The sequence below is a fragment of the Tupaia chinensis genome, unplaced genomic scaffold (assembly GCF_000334495.1).
Source record: "Tupaia chinensis unplaced genomic scaffold, TupChi_1.0 Scaffold145396_1, whole genome shotgun sequence".
Lineage (NCBI taxonomy): Eukaryota > Metazoa > Chordata > Mammalia > Scandentia > Tupaiidae > Tupaia > Tupaia belangeri.
In genome coordinates this window covers 225,283-241,380 of record NW_006205257.1, presented here as the reverse complement: position 1 = coordinate 241,380, position 16,098 = coordinate 225,283, and the positions used below count along the sequence as shown (strand labels likewise).

Here is a 16,098-nt window from a genome sequence, read left to right as displayed (position 1 = left end):
GTCTCTCTGTCGGTCGGGTGAGTGCACGTGCCCTATAGCGAAAACCTCTCAAAAAATAAAAAATAATAAAAATAAATTAAAAAACGGAAGAATCATTCTTAGCTCACTGGTCATACAAAAATAAGCCAAGAGTCTAATGTTGCCCATTGTTAAAGGCAATAAAGAGCCTCTGAATGTTTTTGAGCAAGGCTATGTTTTGTAATGAATATTCTGCTATCTAGTGAACATGGTTCTTAAAGTATCAATAGTATGTCAGTTGTTTTTACCCTCCTGTGTTCTCTTTGTCACCTTTACTTTTGTGTCACTATTTCATGGTAGCATCCAAGCAGGTGCAGCTCCCTGGGGAGACTCTCCCATGATTTCTTCTTTTTTTTTTCTTTTTAATTGACAGAAGACATGTGTGCTTGCCAGAAAATGACAAAGAAACAGAGGGAGAGAAAAAGCACCTCTCTGTGGGGCATGCTCATGCCACAATCCCTTCTCCTCCATTTATTCATCATGTTGGAATTTGGGGTACACACCCATACGTGCCTGGTATGGGTCTGTAAAATGGAAGGGCTATTTGTAAATCCAAGTAACTATCCTCTTTTTTTAACTATCCTGGTTTTTCAAGCCACTGGGGCCAAGACTCAACCCATGGTTGGCCACGTGGGATCCGGCTCCTTTAACCACTAGGCTATGTGGCTGCTCCCAGAATTTCTTACTTCTTTTCCTGTTTTGGCAGCAGAGCTGACCCTAACCTTAGACAGACACTATTTTTCTTTTTCCTTATACCATGATTATGTTACTTTTTTTAAAACAAAATAATAATTTCTGGAAGCAGCAGTAGTCATTACTATAGAGGAAAGGGGAGAGATTCTTAACTAATAATTTACTACATAAGTGTTACTAGACGAATGGAGATACTAGATGTCACAGGTAGGATTTCTTAAAGAAACAGAATGACAACTGACACTAGAGCTCTATATTCTAGATGTAAAGTATAAGGGGAGTTCAAGAATTTTTGGAAATTGGAATTAAAGCACAAGTTTATTTTGGTACAAAATTTATTTTGAAATCCATGCATAGTTTTTTCATAACACATTTTCCATGAGCTTTCTGAAGACTTCCTTGAAGAGATGAGGACTGGATAAATTTTTTCAGTAGTCTTCTAAGTGGATATTAACGGGTTAAGGCAAATTGTTAAGAAATTCTGCTACTGAAAACTAGGGAAAAGTCCCTGAGCTAAATATTTTAGTAATATAAAGAAAGCAGCATAGATTCTGATCATTAGGAGGGTTGGTAGCCTATGGTGAACATGTTAGTACATCATATATCTATTCTATTTTGAGAGAAACATCCAATGAACAGACAAGACTGCCAGCTCTAAACATAAATTTCCCTTAGAACCAATGGAAAGGACCTGAGGTGGGATACTGAGCACTGGAGTAAACACTAGGTAAGAGTTCCACTTGTTACCACTCTTTACTATACAGTTCTGCTTTGAGAGGAGAGGGGAGAGAAATGACAAGAGCTTGGTTTGGGCAGTGAGGCAGGAATCATATTAGTTAGAGGAACTGCTATCCTATCTACTTTTGAATTCTCTTAATTAGGACAGTTTCAATCACAACAGGCATCTCTCCTTTTACCAGTTGCCTAGAAGCAGATTTAATGATAAAAACATGCTGTCTTACCAGGGAACATCTTTGAAACTGAAGGGCTTACCATCTCCATGGTGCAGATCCAAGTCCACATAGAGAATACGGTCAAATTTCCGTCGCAATCGTAATATTCCCAGGACAGCATCATTGAGATAACAAAAACCAGATGCTTCATCTCTGCAAGAAAACAAGTTGCTACAGCCAACAGCCAAAAAGCAATCCAAGGGAGTCTTTACAGCCAGGGGATTAACCCTTGAAATCTAGTCCCTTAAAAAAAAACTAAAAATCAACCTACTAAGATTATATAGTAAATGGTCCAGAATGATCAGGGAATTAAATGCTTTTCTTTCTTTTTTTTTTCTTTTTTTGGAGAGGTTGTTGCTATAGGGTGCGTGCACTCGCCAGACAGACAGAGAGAGACAGAGAGATAGAAAGCGAGAAATCACCCCCCAGAGGGGATGGCCATGCCGCAATCCCTTCTCCTCCATTCTCCTCTCAGGATCTTGGGCACGCACACACATGCCCCCGGTGTGAGTTTGAGCCACCGGGTCCAGGACTCGAACCGTGGTCGACTATGTGGGAGTCCAGCGACATAGCCATTACGCTAATTGCTGGTCCCCAGGGAATTAAATGTTTTGATAAAGAAAATATTCAGGTTGATAGGTAATGTTTTCCATTCAGGATCCCAGGTTTTCAAAGCACTAGAGTATTACAACTATATTGAAGAAGACAGAACTTTTCTCTGGTGATTTAGTAATCACTTGGAAAAAATTTGTAGTGCCTTGGGGTTATCATGATGAACACTGATTATCACTTGATGATCACTTATAGGACTTTAAGGCAGCTAGATTCTAGAAATGACCTTAAAGACAAATTTTCTAGGCCAGATGTAGAAGATGTGGAAGATTGGATTCTCTGTACTGACCCTATGACATAATCTAGAAGTTTTTTTTTTTTTTTTTTAATTAGTCTTGGCACTTGCTGCTCATAAAAGCTGAGTATATAACATACAACTGCATAATCTCTTGGGCAGCATAATGTGGTTGTCTTTCTGTAAATGCAATTATTACAATGAGGAGTGAAATAGCCTTTTCTAAAGTTATTTTGTTTTTACCACTGAAATCGACTTCATTGACTCTACTAGTGTCCTTTAACTTTTTGCTGTTGGTGACGCTGTGCTGCTTTAACTTCTTGCCAACATTAACCTGCTCTTTTATTACATTTTCACTAAGCCTTGCTGATTAGATGTAAAAGAACATTCTTTATCAAGAGTGAATTATAATTTTATGGGACTAGCAATTAGCGTAATGGCTATGTTGCTGGACTCCCATGTAGTCGACCGCGGTTTGAGTCCCAGACCCAGTGGCTTAAACTCATGCCGGGCGCGTGTGCGTGCATGCCCAAGATCCCGAGAGGAGAATGGAGGAGAAGGGATTGCGGTGTGGCCATCCCCCATAGGGGGTGATTTCTTGCTTTCTATCTCTCCGCCTTTCTGGTGAACGGACACGCCCTATAGCAAAAACCTCTCAAAAAAAAAAAAAAGAAAGAAAGAGTGAATTATAATTTTTTAAAAAGCCTCATCCTAAGTGCTTCAGTTTGTTTTGCTTCCATAGACAGTTCAGATATCCAGCTCATTTTTTCTAAGTTCTCCCTGATATTTTATTTGGAAGAGAATTCTAGGCATGAGCAACATTTAAAATGGCATCATCGCTACCATGGAATGTAAGTTCTTTCTAACGCCTACATAAAAAGCTTCTTCATGACATCTCTTCCATAATAACATTTCACATTCTAAACATTGCCCTCATTCATAGGCTAAATTAATGAGACAGGTATATTGATGAGCAGGAAGTTGGTAAAAATATCACTAGACACTGACTTTACTTCATAAAGGTGAATACAGCAATCATCTAGCCAAAGAATGGCTTGACCTTAGGTATGCAACCAGGAAGAAACCAAATAAAGAAAAGGATTTATCCAACAGTGAATTCTCTGTAAATAAGAATTAAATATGTGACTTCAAAATTCTTGGATCAGAATGCTATCTTCCAATTATGAAAACCTTACATTTTTTGTCTGCTGTCTTAGCACATTAAAATAGAGATAATCTGTTGTCCTAGAAAGAATTTGGGGAGATGGGACAGAACACAACTAGGTAAAAGGAGGAGAGAGATGGAGAGGAGGCAAAATACAAATCAATACAAGACATATTTCTTTCCTTCAGAGAATCTACGATTAAGTTGGGGAGACAAGTTCTAAGTAAAGAAAAACAAAACCAAAAAACCACCCATGCAAACAAAAAGGTAACCAGAAATAAAGTGGCATATAAAAAAGAATACAGAGGAATCCTACTGACACGGTACTCATTTCATTGACTATATTGAACTTTATCAGAGCCTCGTGCTTCTGTAATGCAATTGTGGCTAAGAAACCCCTCACATTTTTGTGTCCTGAAAAATGACTAACTGAAAAGGACCACAGTGCCATAGCATAATCAAAGGTAAAACTCATATCCATTCTTCCTCATGATTCACATAATTCTAACAGATAAATCTGTTATTTACCTGCCCCTATAAAACTACAGGCCCCCTTCCTTTTCTTTAATATGTTCCCGATTAATAAATACTCTCCCCATGGCAATAGCCTGAGTAATAATAATGATGATGTCTGTAATTCAGAAAGGTCTTTATGTCTCATTGTGTGAATGTGTAATGTTTTTTTCTCCCTCTGGATGGTATTATCAAATTAGATTATAAAGCCTCTTAAAAGAAGCTGTATTCTCATTGACTTAGAAATAAGTGTTTAGGAAAATAAAATACTTCTAAAATTCCTAGACAATAAGAAAATTTTTAAAACTTTAAAGACTTTTTTAATATACTGAAATAAAAAGTATTCCTATAGAAACAAACAAATATTTTAAGAACTCAAGTTAGGGCTAGCTGGTGGTGTGGTGGTTAAGGGGCTGGATCCCACATAAATGGTTCGAGTCCTGGACCTGGCAGCTTGAAAAACACACCAGGGGTATGTAAGTGTATGCCCCAAATCCTGAGAGGAGAATGGAGGAGAAGGGATTGTGGCATGGCCCTCCTCCTTGGACAGAGCGGGGTGATTTCTCATTTTACCACTCTTTCTCCCTGGCTGGCACACATGCCCTATAGGAAATTATTTAAAAAGAAAAAAAAAAGAATTCAAGTTCACATAGTTTAGGTGAACCTTTGGGAGACAAGACTAATTCAATAATTTTGGCTTGCTATAACCAACTATGTCTCTGATTTATCAGTATCAGGTATAACATGCAGACAGATTTTTATTCTACTTGGGTATGTTCTTTCTTAAATGTATGTAGGTTAACTGATTAAATGAACTAGAGCTAACTTCTACTGTAAATTTTTTAAGAGTATGAGAAATATAAATGTATTTAACCTAGGTGAGTCATTATGTTAAACTAATAAATTTTATTCCAACAGTAATTATGTTTTAAATTATATCAGCTTGAAAATAAATTATTAGACCTTTAAACTGAAGATTTTGGGCTGCTACTAAATTGAATTAATGGATTTTCATTAGCAATCTAGACTATTTCTTTCTTTCTTTCTTTTTTTTTTTGCAGATGTTTTTGCTATAGGGCGTGTGCGCTCGCCAGAAAGACAGAGAGAGACAGAGAGACAGAAAGCACGAAATCACCCCCCAGGGGGGATGGCCATGCCTCAATCCCTTCTCCTCCATTCTCCTCTTGGGATCTTGGGCACGCACGCACACGCACCCGGCATGAGTTTAAGCCACTGGGTCTGGGACGCGAACTGTGGTCAACTACATGGGAGTCCAGCAACATAGCCATTATGCTAACTACTGGTCCCAGCAATCTAGACCATTTCTAAGTAAGAGAATGCTGATACATTAATTTCTACACATAATATTGGGTTTATATGCTTTTGCTTCTTATTTTTACATGCTAAAGAGAGGTTACATATACTTGCATCTGTTACAAAATTTATTCTTTTTTCTTTCCACTTAGATAACTTGTGTCATAAAGGACGTGTATGAATATAGAAAGCTATAGAGGGTTCACAGAAAATGAATTTTTATTTACAAGGTCAAAGGGGGCTAAGGTTTAATTTATTTGCAACATTTCCAAAGAGAATTTTAGTATCATATATGTGGGACCTTCAAAAGGTTCATGGAAAGGTGGGACCAGCAAATGGCGCAGTGACTATGTCACTGGACTCCCACATGGCTGACTGTGGTTGCAGTCCTGGACCCAGTGGCTTCAAAATCACACCAGGCACCTGTGCGTGCATGACCAAGATCTTGGGAGGAGAATGGAGGAGAAGGGATTGCAGCGTGGCCATCCTCCCTAGAGGGTGATTTCTCACTTTCCCCCTGTCTCTGTCTCTGTCTCTTTCTCTGGCAAGCACACATACCCTAAGGCAAAAATGTTTCTAAAAAAAGACAATGTATATAATGAAAAAATTATGCATTGATTTTAAAATTTTTATGCACCAAAATAAACTCATATGTTAACTGCAATTTTTCACAAACTTTTTGAAGTTTCATGTATATTTATGCAAAACTATAATTTGGTATTGTCTCTGTTATAATGATGAAAGCTTTTTAAATTTTCAGTCTCTTCTTAGTAACGGGTTGTAAAGGATTTGTTTTACCTTCTGAGGTTTATGTTGCCTTTATTATGTCTTTATTCAAGAAAGCAAAGTGTTCTCACTTTAAAAAGATCCTATATTTTTTATAATGGTGCTACTCTCTATGTTTACTTTTTACTGTCACTTTGGTAAAGATAGAGAGCCAAGTATTATTTTTCAGTAATCCATGATCCTATTTTAATCAAGTCCCAGAGGGTCCATGGAAAATCATGAAGGATTTTTTTTTCACTTTGTGAAAGAAAATGTGCTAGAAATAATTAGGCTTATTGGAAATGTTACTATTGATGAATTGCATGGGGAGAGTTGTCAAATCAGAAGAGATGCTCAGCCTTCCCTAGGTTCAGTTGGTACAGGTGAAATATTATTAATATAAATATTCCAAAAATCGTATGCTGTATGGAGAGTGCCTACAGATTCACCAGTGCCCTTGTTGGACATGATGTATTTCTATTTGTCAGAGTCTTGGTCCTGCTTTGCTAGATATTAGACAACTACAGTAAAGTGTTTTAGTTATAATTTCAGTTTTTTAAAAAAATAGTTAATTTGGTGTCAACTTTGCTTCTTTATTTTGAATCTAGCACCTTCCTAGTCATTAGTTCCCAACTGGTAATTCACATCACTTATCTGGGAAATTTTATTAATATACATATGTTTAATATCTATTTCAGTTAACTGAGTCTCTTTATTAGGTATTCTTGATATATTCTGGGTATATTATAATTATATGCTTAGTACATTCATGTATATATGTTAGGATTACTATATATTATACCTGAGTCTTCTTTCTCTATAAAGATTATACCAATGCATTTTTATAAATTAGTTATAATACCCTCTTCTTTGAAAATAGGGATAATGCGCCAGCAGGTGGCGTGGTGGTTAAGGTGCTGGACACTCCCACGTGGCCGACCACGGTTTGAGTTCCGGACCTGGTGGCTTGCTTTCTCACTTTCCCTCTCTCTCTCTCTCTGTGTCTCCCTCTGATCAAATTAAAAAATAAATGAGTGGATAAATAAATAAATAATTTTTAAAAATTAAAAAAAAGAAAATAGGGATAATGATTATGTTTATAGATATTTTGTCTAAAATTGCTTTAGATTGATTTTTATCTTGTTTTGCATGCCAATTAAGGCCTTGCCTGGAATGTCATACTTGTGAATGATGCTCAGTGAATCTGATGATATAATCAGACATGTTTAAGGAAGTAAAGCTGACTTTGTGGAGCAAAGACATACAAAGCCTTTTTGGGAAAACTAACCTGGTACCAGACCTACCGGGTTTCCAGCTTTACACAAAAGAGTAAGGAAGGTTACTTCCAGATGGCTCTGGAACCTTGGGATATTTTGGGGATCTCAAGAAGAGAGTTAATTTTCTTGCTATACCCACAAAGATGTACAACAATTACATGGAAACCAGATATCAGAATTAGAAAAAATGAGAGTAATCCTCCCAAATTTATAGGTACCACAGGAAAAAATCTTAGCTTGGTTTGCTGGCCTTAATAAAAATCCAAACTATATTCTTTATGAAAACTTCCAGAAAAGCAAGCTTAAGAAGGTCTATATGAGAAATTACCAATTTTGCTGTACCTATGCAAATGATCAGGCTAAATCCAATGAAATCTAATTTTTATTTTTTAAAATATTTTTTATTGAGGTAAAATCATATAATATAAAACCATTTTAAAGTGTTTAATTCAGTGGCATTTAATATGTTCATAATACTGTATGGTGCAACCTTCACCTCTATCTAATTCCCAAATACTTTCATCATCTCAAAAGAAAAACCTGTGCTCATTAAATAGTCCCTCCCTATTTCCCTGCCTTGCCCCCAAGACTCTGCTGACCACCAACTTGCATTCTGTCTCTGAATTTAACCTATTTTGGATATCTTGTGTAAGTAGAATCATACTATACGTGATCTTTTATGTCTAGCTTCTTTCACATTGAATAATCTTTTTGAGATTAATTCATGTTGTAGCATGTATCAGTATTGCATTTCTTTTTGTGACTGAACAATGTTCCTCTGTGTGTGTGTGTGTGTGTGTGTGTGTGTGTGTATACACATTTCGTTTATCCATTTGCCCACTGAAGAATGGGTAATGTCTATGCTGTTTTCACCTTTTGGCTATTGTGACTAGTACTGCTTTGAATGTTTGTGTAAAAGCATTTGTTTGAGTACTTGTTGCAATTCGTTTGGATATATTGTATATACTTAGGAGTGAAATTATTAGCTCCTATGGTAATTCTATATTTAACTTTTGGGGAACAACTAAATTGTTTTTTATACTGGCTGCACTATTTCATATTCCTATCAGTAGTGTACAGGGTCCCAGTGTCTCCACATCCTCACCAATACCTGTTATTTTCCAGGTTTTTTGTTGATTTGTTTGCTAAATTTTAAGCCATTTTAGCATGTGTGAAGTGACATCTTACTGTAGATTCAATTTATATTTTCTTGATGACAAATGATGTACACCTCAGTCCAGCCCAGTTGAGAATAGTATACGCATCCTCATCAACAGATAATAAACCATATCTGTGTCCCACAAATGTCTTTTGGTTTTTGTTTTTTAAGTTTTTGCTATTGTATGAGTATGCTTGCCCAAGAGACAGAGGAAGACAGAGGGAGAGAGAGAAAGTGAGAAATCACCCCCTGGTAGGATGGCCATGCCACAGTCACTTCTTCATTCTCTTCTTGAGATTTTGGGCGCGCATGTACACACAGACCAAGTGTGATTTTTAAGATGCTGCTGGGCCTTGAACCATGGAGTCAACTATGTAGGATCCAGCACCTTAACTTCCATGTCACTTGCTGGCCCAGCAATTCCTATTTGTGTGTGTGTGTGTGTGTGTGTGTGTGTGTGTGTATACACATTTCGTTTATCCATTTGCCCACTGAAGAATGGGTAATGTCTATGCTGTTTTCACCTTTTGGCTATTGTGACTAGTACTGCTTTGAATGTTTGTGTAAAAGCATTTGTTTGAGTACTTGTTGCAATTCGTTTGGATATATTGTATATACTTAGGAGTGAAATTATTAGCTCCTATGGTAATTCTATATTTAACTTTTGGGGAACAACTAAATTGTTTTTTATACTGGCTGCACTATTTCATATTCCTATCAGTAGTGTACAGGGTCCCAGTGTCTCCACATCCTCACCAATACCTGTTATTTTCCAGGTTTTTTGTTGATTTGTTTGCTAAATTTTAAGCCATTTTAGCATGTGTGAAGTGACATCTTACTGTAGATTCAATTTATATTTTCTTGATGACAAATGATGTCAAGCGTTATTTTATGTGCATGATGGCCATTGAATATCTTCTTTGGAGAAATGTCTACTTGAGTTCTTTGTCTAGCTTAAAATTGATCTATTTGTCTCTTAGCTATTGAGTTGTAAGTTGCTTTATATATTCTGAGTACCAAACTCTTATCAGATATATGATTTGTAAATATTTTCTCCCACTTAACAGGTCATCTTTTTAAAATAGAATTATTTTACTCTACATCATCATTATTATTATTTTAAACTTTGCGACAGGACATATGCACTCACCAGAAAAAGAGAGCGAGAGAGAAAAAAAGCCACCAGGTTCGAGATTTGAACTATGATAGGCAATGTGAAAGTCCAGTGCCTTAACCACCATACTACCTGCTAGCCCCTTTAGGTTGTCTTTTATTTTCTTCTTCTTCTGTTTATTTTTATTTTATTTTGCTAGAGTACACACTTGCCAGAGAAAGAAATAAAAAGGGAGAGAAAGGAGAAAGCATCCCCACCCATGGGAAATGGTCATGCCATAATCCCTTCTCTTCCATTTCTCTATCCTTTTAGGATTTGGGGCAAGTATACACATGTGTCCAGCATGTGTCTCAAGCTGCTGGGCTAGGACTCAAACTACACGGTCAACCATGTGAGATCCAGCTGCCCCCAATCACCAGGAGATAGAGCTAGCCCATCTTTTTACTCTCTTGATAATGTCTTTTTTTTTTTTTTAAGATTTTTGCCATAGGGTGCATGCGCTTGCCAGAGAGAGACAGTGAGTGGGAAAGTGAGAAATCACTCCCCAGGGTGGGATGGCCATGCCACAATCCCTTCTCCTCCATTCTCCTCTCGGGATCTTGGGCATGCACACACACACACTCGGCGTGATTTTCAAGCCGCAGGTCAGCCATGTGAGAGTCCAGCACCTTAATTACTATGTCACCTGCTGGTCTTGATGTCCTTTGAGACACTGCAGTTTTTAATTTTGATGAACTAAAATTTATCTTTTTATTCTATTGTTGTCTGTGAGACTAGCCTTATTTTGAGTTCAAGAATAATCTTTCTTTGAGATTATCTTTGGTCAAGAGGTGGTGACTGAAGAGAGAAATTTTGTATTCTAACTGAAAACTCTGCTTCACCTATAGTACTCCATTCCTGGTGATCAGTATATCTAGCTTTGTTCATTGTCTTTGAGCTATTTTGTATTTCTTTATAAACCTGACACAGAATCACTAAGAACTAAAGCTTTCTGACCAAATACCTATTAGGTTGTCTTACAGCTTACCCCCTTTCTCCAAGATCTGAAGCAGCTCTGTAAACTAAAGCTTAATTACTTGATATAAACATAGAACACACACCACAGCAAAGATGCCTGATTGGAATTCTCCCTGAACAAGCTGCTGCCTAGACCACTACAGGTATCCAGAGAAATGCCTGTGTCATACATGTTCTCACATGAAAAGTAACCAAGACTGGATAAACACTGCCAAGAGCACCCACATTCTAGGCTCCCTGAGTAGTGTTGCAAAATGAAAAGATTTTCTTTCAGTGATGTCTTACAATCCACTGAACTAGTTACCATCAAGGTTCAGTTCTCAGCTCTTTACTAAAATTAACTTTTATATTAGCATTTCCTTTATCCATTTTAGCCACCCCTCTCTTTAAGATGCCTAATCACAAGGACTCTAAAACAACTGACGTCTGCCACTACCTCTCAACAGATGTTTTAACTGTTCTTTACAGGAACAATACAAAAAGAGTCCTTGAGAGATTATTTCTTAGATCCTTGCTTCGCTCCACTGAGGACATTTATGTTCTCCTCTGAGTTGTTAAGTGATGAATGGTATCTGTCTTAAACAAAAGGGAAAAATGAAAATATTGAAGTTTATCTGAGCCCTATACACTCCAGAAAGCAGTTATAGTTGAGAAATCACTCTCACCCTTTTGTTTTCCAAGAAAAAAACTAACCACAAAGGATCATCCTACCTTGGCACATTATTCCAAGATAAGACCCATCTCTATCTTTCCTCATGACTCTCCTAAGACTTGGAGATGACTCCCTTGTTTACCTACCTCTGTAAAACCCTGAGTTCCCTTCTTATTCTTCTCATTAATGACTCTTTTCCAACTGCAATAGCTGGATAAAATCATTTCCTTAATCATCCGGTGAATTTTGTCTTTCACAGGGGAAAGACCAAGTTCAGTAAAAAAATTTCTGAAAACGTTGGGAAATTTGTCTTCAGATTTGTAGTTGGGCAATTGTCTTGTTGTTGTTTTTATTTATTAGCTATGCCTAGTTTTTAAATACCCCGAGGAACTGTGTACTGCAAAGACAATCTTTAAAAAAACTGTACAGGACTTGGGCCCGGCAGGTGGCGTGGTGGTTGGGGGCACTGGACTCCCACATGGCTAACTGTGGTTTGAGTCCTGGACCTGGCAGCTTGCCTTCTCACTTTCTCTCTGTCTCTCACTTTCTCACTCTGTTCCTCTCTGGTCAAATTTAAATAAATAAGTAAATAAATAAATAAGTAAATAAATAAAAGTTAAATAAAAGAATTCTAAAAAAAGATTTAAAAAAATGTACAGGGTTCATTCAACTGTGTTTGCTTAGGTGCATTTAGTGTTTTTATGTCCACTGAAGTCAAGGTCAGGAACTCTTGGATTTCAACATGAAGACACTTCTGTAAAACATCAGTGGCTATCTCACCCAGGCAGAGCTAGATATACCCACTGTTCAACAACTTAATTGTTACTCACAAGGATTTTGCAGTAATCCCCCCCTACACCCGAGGCCTGGCATTCAAAGTTAACATTATATATTTCCAATAATGTTTTATTTGGATCTTTCTAAAAGTTGCTCAGATATCTATTTTCTCTTTTTGTGTTAACATATCTCATAATTTTTAAAAATATTATGCCTAATCTGGAACCAGCTGATGGTATTATCTGGCTTTCCTGTGTTTTTGGTGTATAATAAAAATAATAGCTGACATTTATTGAGTGATTACCCTGTGCCAGGAACTGTACCAGTTGCTTTCAATATTAACTAAATTTTCACAACAACCCTGTAACAACCCTGTAGGTACTATTATACCCACTATATAAATAAGGGAACTGAAGCACAGGGAAATTAAGTAACTTGTCCATGGTCACATAGCTATGAAGTGGCTGAACTTAAATTTGAAATTTTTAAACCATTTTATTAAGGTATAATTGACATACAAAAGGCTGTACATATTTAACTTGATGTACAATGTATATCAATGTTCATATATTAACTTGAGAGTTTGGAGATAAGTATATACCTATAAAACCATTACCACAATCTGTGCCGTAAATCAATATACCACCTCCAAAAGTTCCCTTCCACTCTTACTTATTTATTATTTGTAATAAACTTAAGATCTAACTTTTCAAGAAAATTTTAAGAATACAACACAGTATTTTGAACTATAGGCACAATACTGTATAGTAGATCTCTAAATGCACATTGAAAGATCTCTGGACGAATGGATAAAGAAAACGTGGAGACGAGATGGTGACACAACAGCAAAACACAATGCTCTGTGAGGTTTACCCACATGGGAAGGCTCCCATTCCATCTCTGGAGATCTCCCTGAGTATGTCAGGCATGCTTGTGCCCATGGTCTGGGTCTGGCTAAAGCTGGAGGTGGATTGTGGTATACAAATTCTGCTGGGGATGCTCTCTCTTTGTGTCTCTGTCTGCCTCATTCATCAAAGAAATAAGTAAGTAAACAAAGAGAAAAAGAAAAAGAAAATGTAGAAGATGCATTTAATGGAATATTAGACAGCCTTCAAAAAGAAGGGAATCCTGCCATTTGTGACAAAATGAATAAACTTGGAGAATATTATGCTAAGTGAAATAAGCCAAACACAGAATAACAGTTACTACATGATACCATGCACATAAGGAATCTAAAACAGTCAAACTCATAGAAGTAGAGAGCGGAATGGTGGTTGCCATGGGCTACAGGGGGAAATAGCTAAGTATTTGAATGTGAGTTTGAATTTACAGAGTGATATTCCTCAGTCCACGAGCTTAATCAATATGCAAAACAGCTTGGGTATCATTTATGTCTACATTTATTGCTTTGCCTCTTCTTTGTAATTTCTTCCACTTCTCCTCCATGTCTAGTCTGCTTCTACCATTTCAATTTTGTAATGGTGAAATGAGTCTCTTATCTCTGTTTTCCCTTACTTCTTCATTTGTCTTTTTCCACTTACCATTTGACTACTTTTTCTGTTTGCCTCTATCCCCTGCCATTTCCTGAACATTTGGCTTTAACAGCCTTTTGGTTATTAAAATGACCAACCACAGGTCCTGTTAGGTAGCAATTTTTTACTACAGATTTCTCCTATAATAATCCACCAAAGTTTAATCATTTCAGCTTTCAAGTTATTTTTATTTGGGATAGATGAGTTCTTTAAATTTCCTCCCAAAGGCAAATAAATAACCCAAGGCCAAATGCACACAAATTGACTTTGCAATGGTCCTTTCTTCTATAAACTCCATTTAACTACTGACCTTGCATCTTCAGATTTAGAATTTATACAGGAATACGTGTGAAAAATGATTAGGTCAAGAAGGCTCTACTTGTTAATAAAAACAAACCCATTAACTATGTGACAAAACTACTGAAAATGTTACCCAGGAAATAAAATAAATGCAGCTGCAGCATAATTCTATGCAGTTCTCACTCTCTCTACACCATTTGGCATGATAAGTAGTCACTACTGAAAACAAATAAAGGCTTAGAGAATAGAAACAAGGTAAATTGAATATGAATCAAGAAAACCGATTATGAATCCATTACAGTGAAACGTGCTATTAGGCCATTATTAGAATCTATAGGCCATTTTTCCCTTTGGATAATTATACCACCCAAGGTAAGTGAATGGAAAAGTAAAGTTCTATTTACTACCAGGAATCTTAGATAGTTTTAAATAGAGTCGAAGTGGTGAGTGGGTCCCTAAGAAATGCTAGAAGATTAATTCCACTAGGGGATAAACTGAGTAGACAGGTAATGATGAACTAAATTCACTGGTTGTTTCCTTTGGATGTGCGAGGTCTCATTTTTCTGGCTCTAAGTTTCTTTAGCACATTTTTCTCAGATGACATAGGCAGAATTTTCCTGCTCTAAAATATGTTTTTATTCAGTAAAATTTAAGTCAGCAAATCAAAGTCTTTACTTGGCTAGTAAATTTTTCTTTTATGTACCTTGCTTTTAGGGAAATAAACAAATAAGAAGAAACTAAACAGCTTTCCAAAAGCAATTTCCCAGAGTATACCACAGGTTAGCTCAGATTTAGTGAATATCTTCTACTTTCAATGATCTTATCTGACGAAATCTAGGGTGCTGAAACATTGTGTAACTCTTAGTGAATGCAGTTACATTCAATCAAGTCCAGTGTGCTGTGCTTACTAAGGTAGAAATGTACAGGTAGATTTTGAAAGGAGGTTAAAGAACATGAATAAAACAAAAAATGCCTGGTATAACTGTCCACTAAGTCAGAAAATTCAATGAACCAGAAATACTCCATTTCTTGAGTGTTCTTGTTAATCAAACTATCACTTTTTATTTTCAGCTTTCATTTAGTAAACTTAAAAAAACTTAGTTGCTTAGACATCAATACTAGGTAGAGGAATTAAATGTACTCTCTTTTTCTGCAAGAAAAATAACATTTTAGGTGTAATTGATGGAAATCCTGCCTGTTTAAGCTCCCTAGTTAAACAGGAAAACACGAAAGCACTGGCAAAGCTGTTGTCCCAGGCTTAATACATATGTATTTGTATTTCTGCACCTGGTCCTGGCACACAAGACGAGTGTCTCAAGAGCCAAAGACTTCATGTGCTTGCATCCTCAACCTACGTAAGAGACTCCGTTAAGTTGGCTGTAGTTTATATTAGGTGTGGATAGAAGGAAATGCCATTGTGTTCAGTGAACTGATCACAACCTTTGCAGAGTCAGGAGAGAGAGAAAAGAGCAGTTGCTTTAAAAAAAATGCAGGGAATGCTTTTAACCTTTCCGGCTTTGGTTGATGCAAATCTAGAGTAATTTTTGATGCAAAAACCATATGGATGCTCTTCAAATATCCTTTTGGCCATAGGATTAAGACTCTCTATGAAGTCTGAACACATATTATTGAAATTGTTCAAAACTTGGATAAAAACATCAAGGGTCCTGTCACAACTACACTGATTGTAACACTAAGTAAACAGCATATAAAAAATTTAACATTCTTTCTAGACTTTTTCTGTAAACAACTAGATATATTTTAAAAGATCATTTTTAAAAGTTTATCTCTTTCTTTCTTGAGAGTGAGACAGAAAAAGCATCTTCAGCAGAGTCTCACACTATGATCCCTTCCTGGCCTTTCCAGCCAGCCAGGGCACAAATATCTGGTACAGATAGGTCAACCAGGAAACCGAACCTATGATCATCCATATGGATCTAGCATTGTTTGAGCACTGCATTACTGCTGCACCATGGAAGAAATCTCAAAAGATTATTCATAA

The 16,098-nt window shown here is 36.7% G+C and overlaps 1 protein-coding gene across 1 annotated transcript in view; it reads right to left on the bottom strand.

The window, feature by feature from the left end:
- Positions 1 to 16,098, bottom strand: part of HDAC8 (histone deacetylase 8) — a 166,045-nt gene that overhangs the window by 62,252 nt on the left and 87,695 nt on the right. The window contains exon 5 of the mRNA XM_006167971.3: positions 1,705 to 1,817. Within this exon, the coding sequence (XP_006168033.1) occupies positions 1,705 to 1,817 (113 nt within the window). The remainder of the gene's footprint in view (positions 1 to 1,704; positions 1,818 to 16,098) is intronic.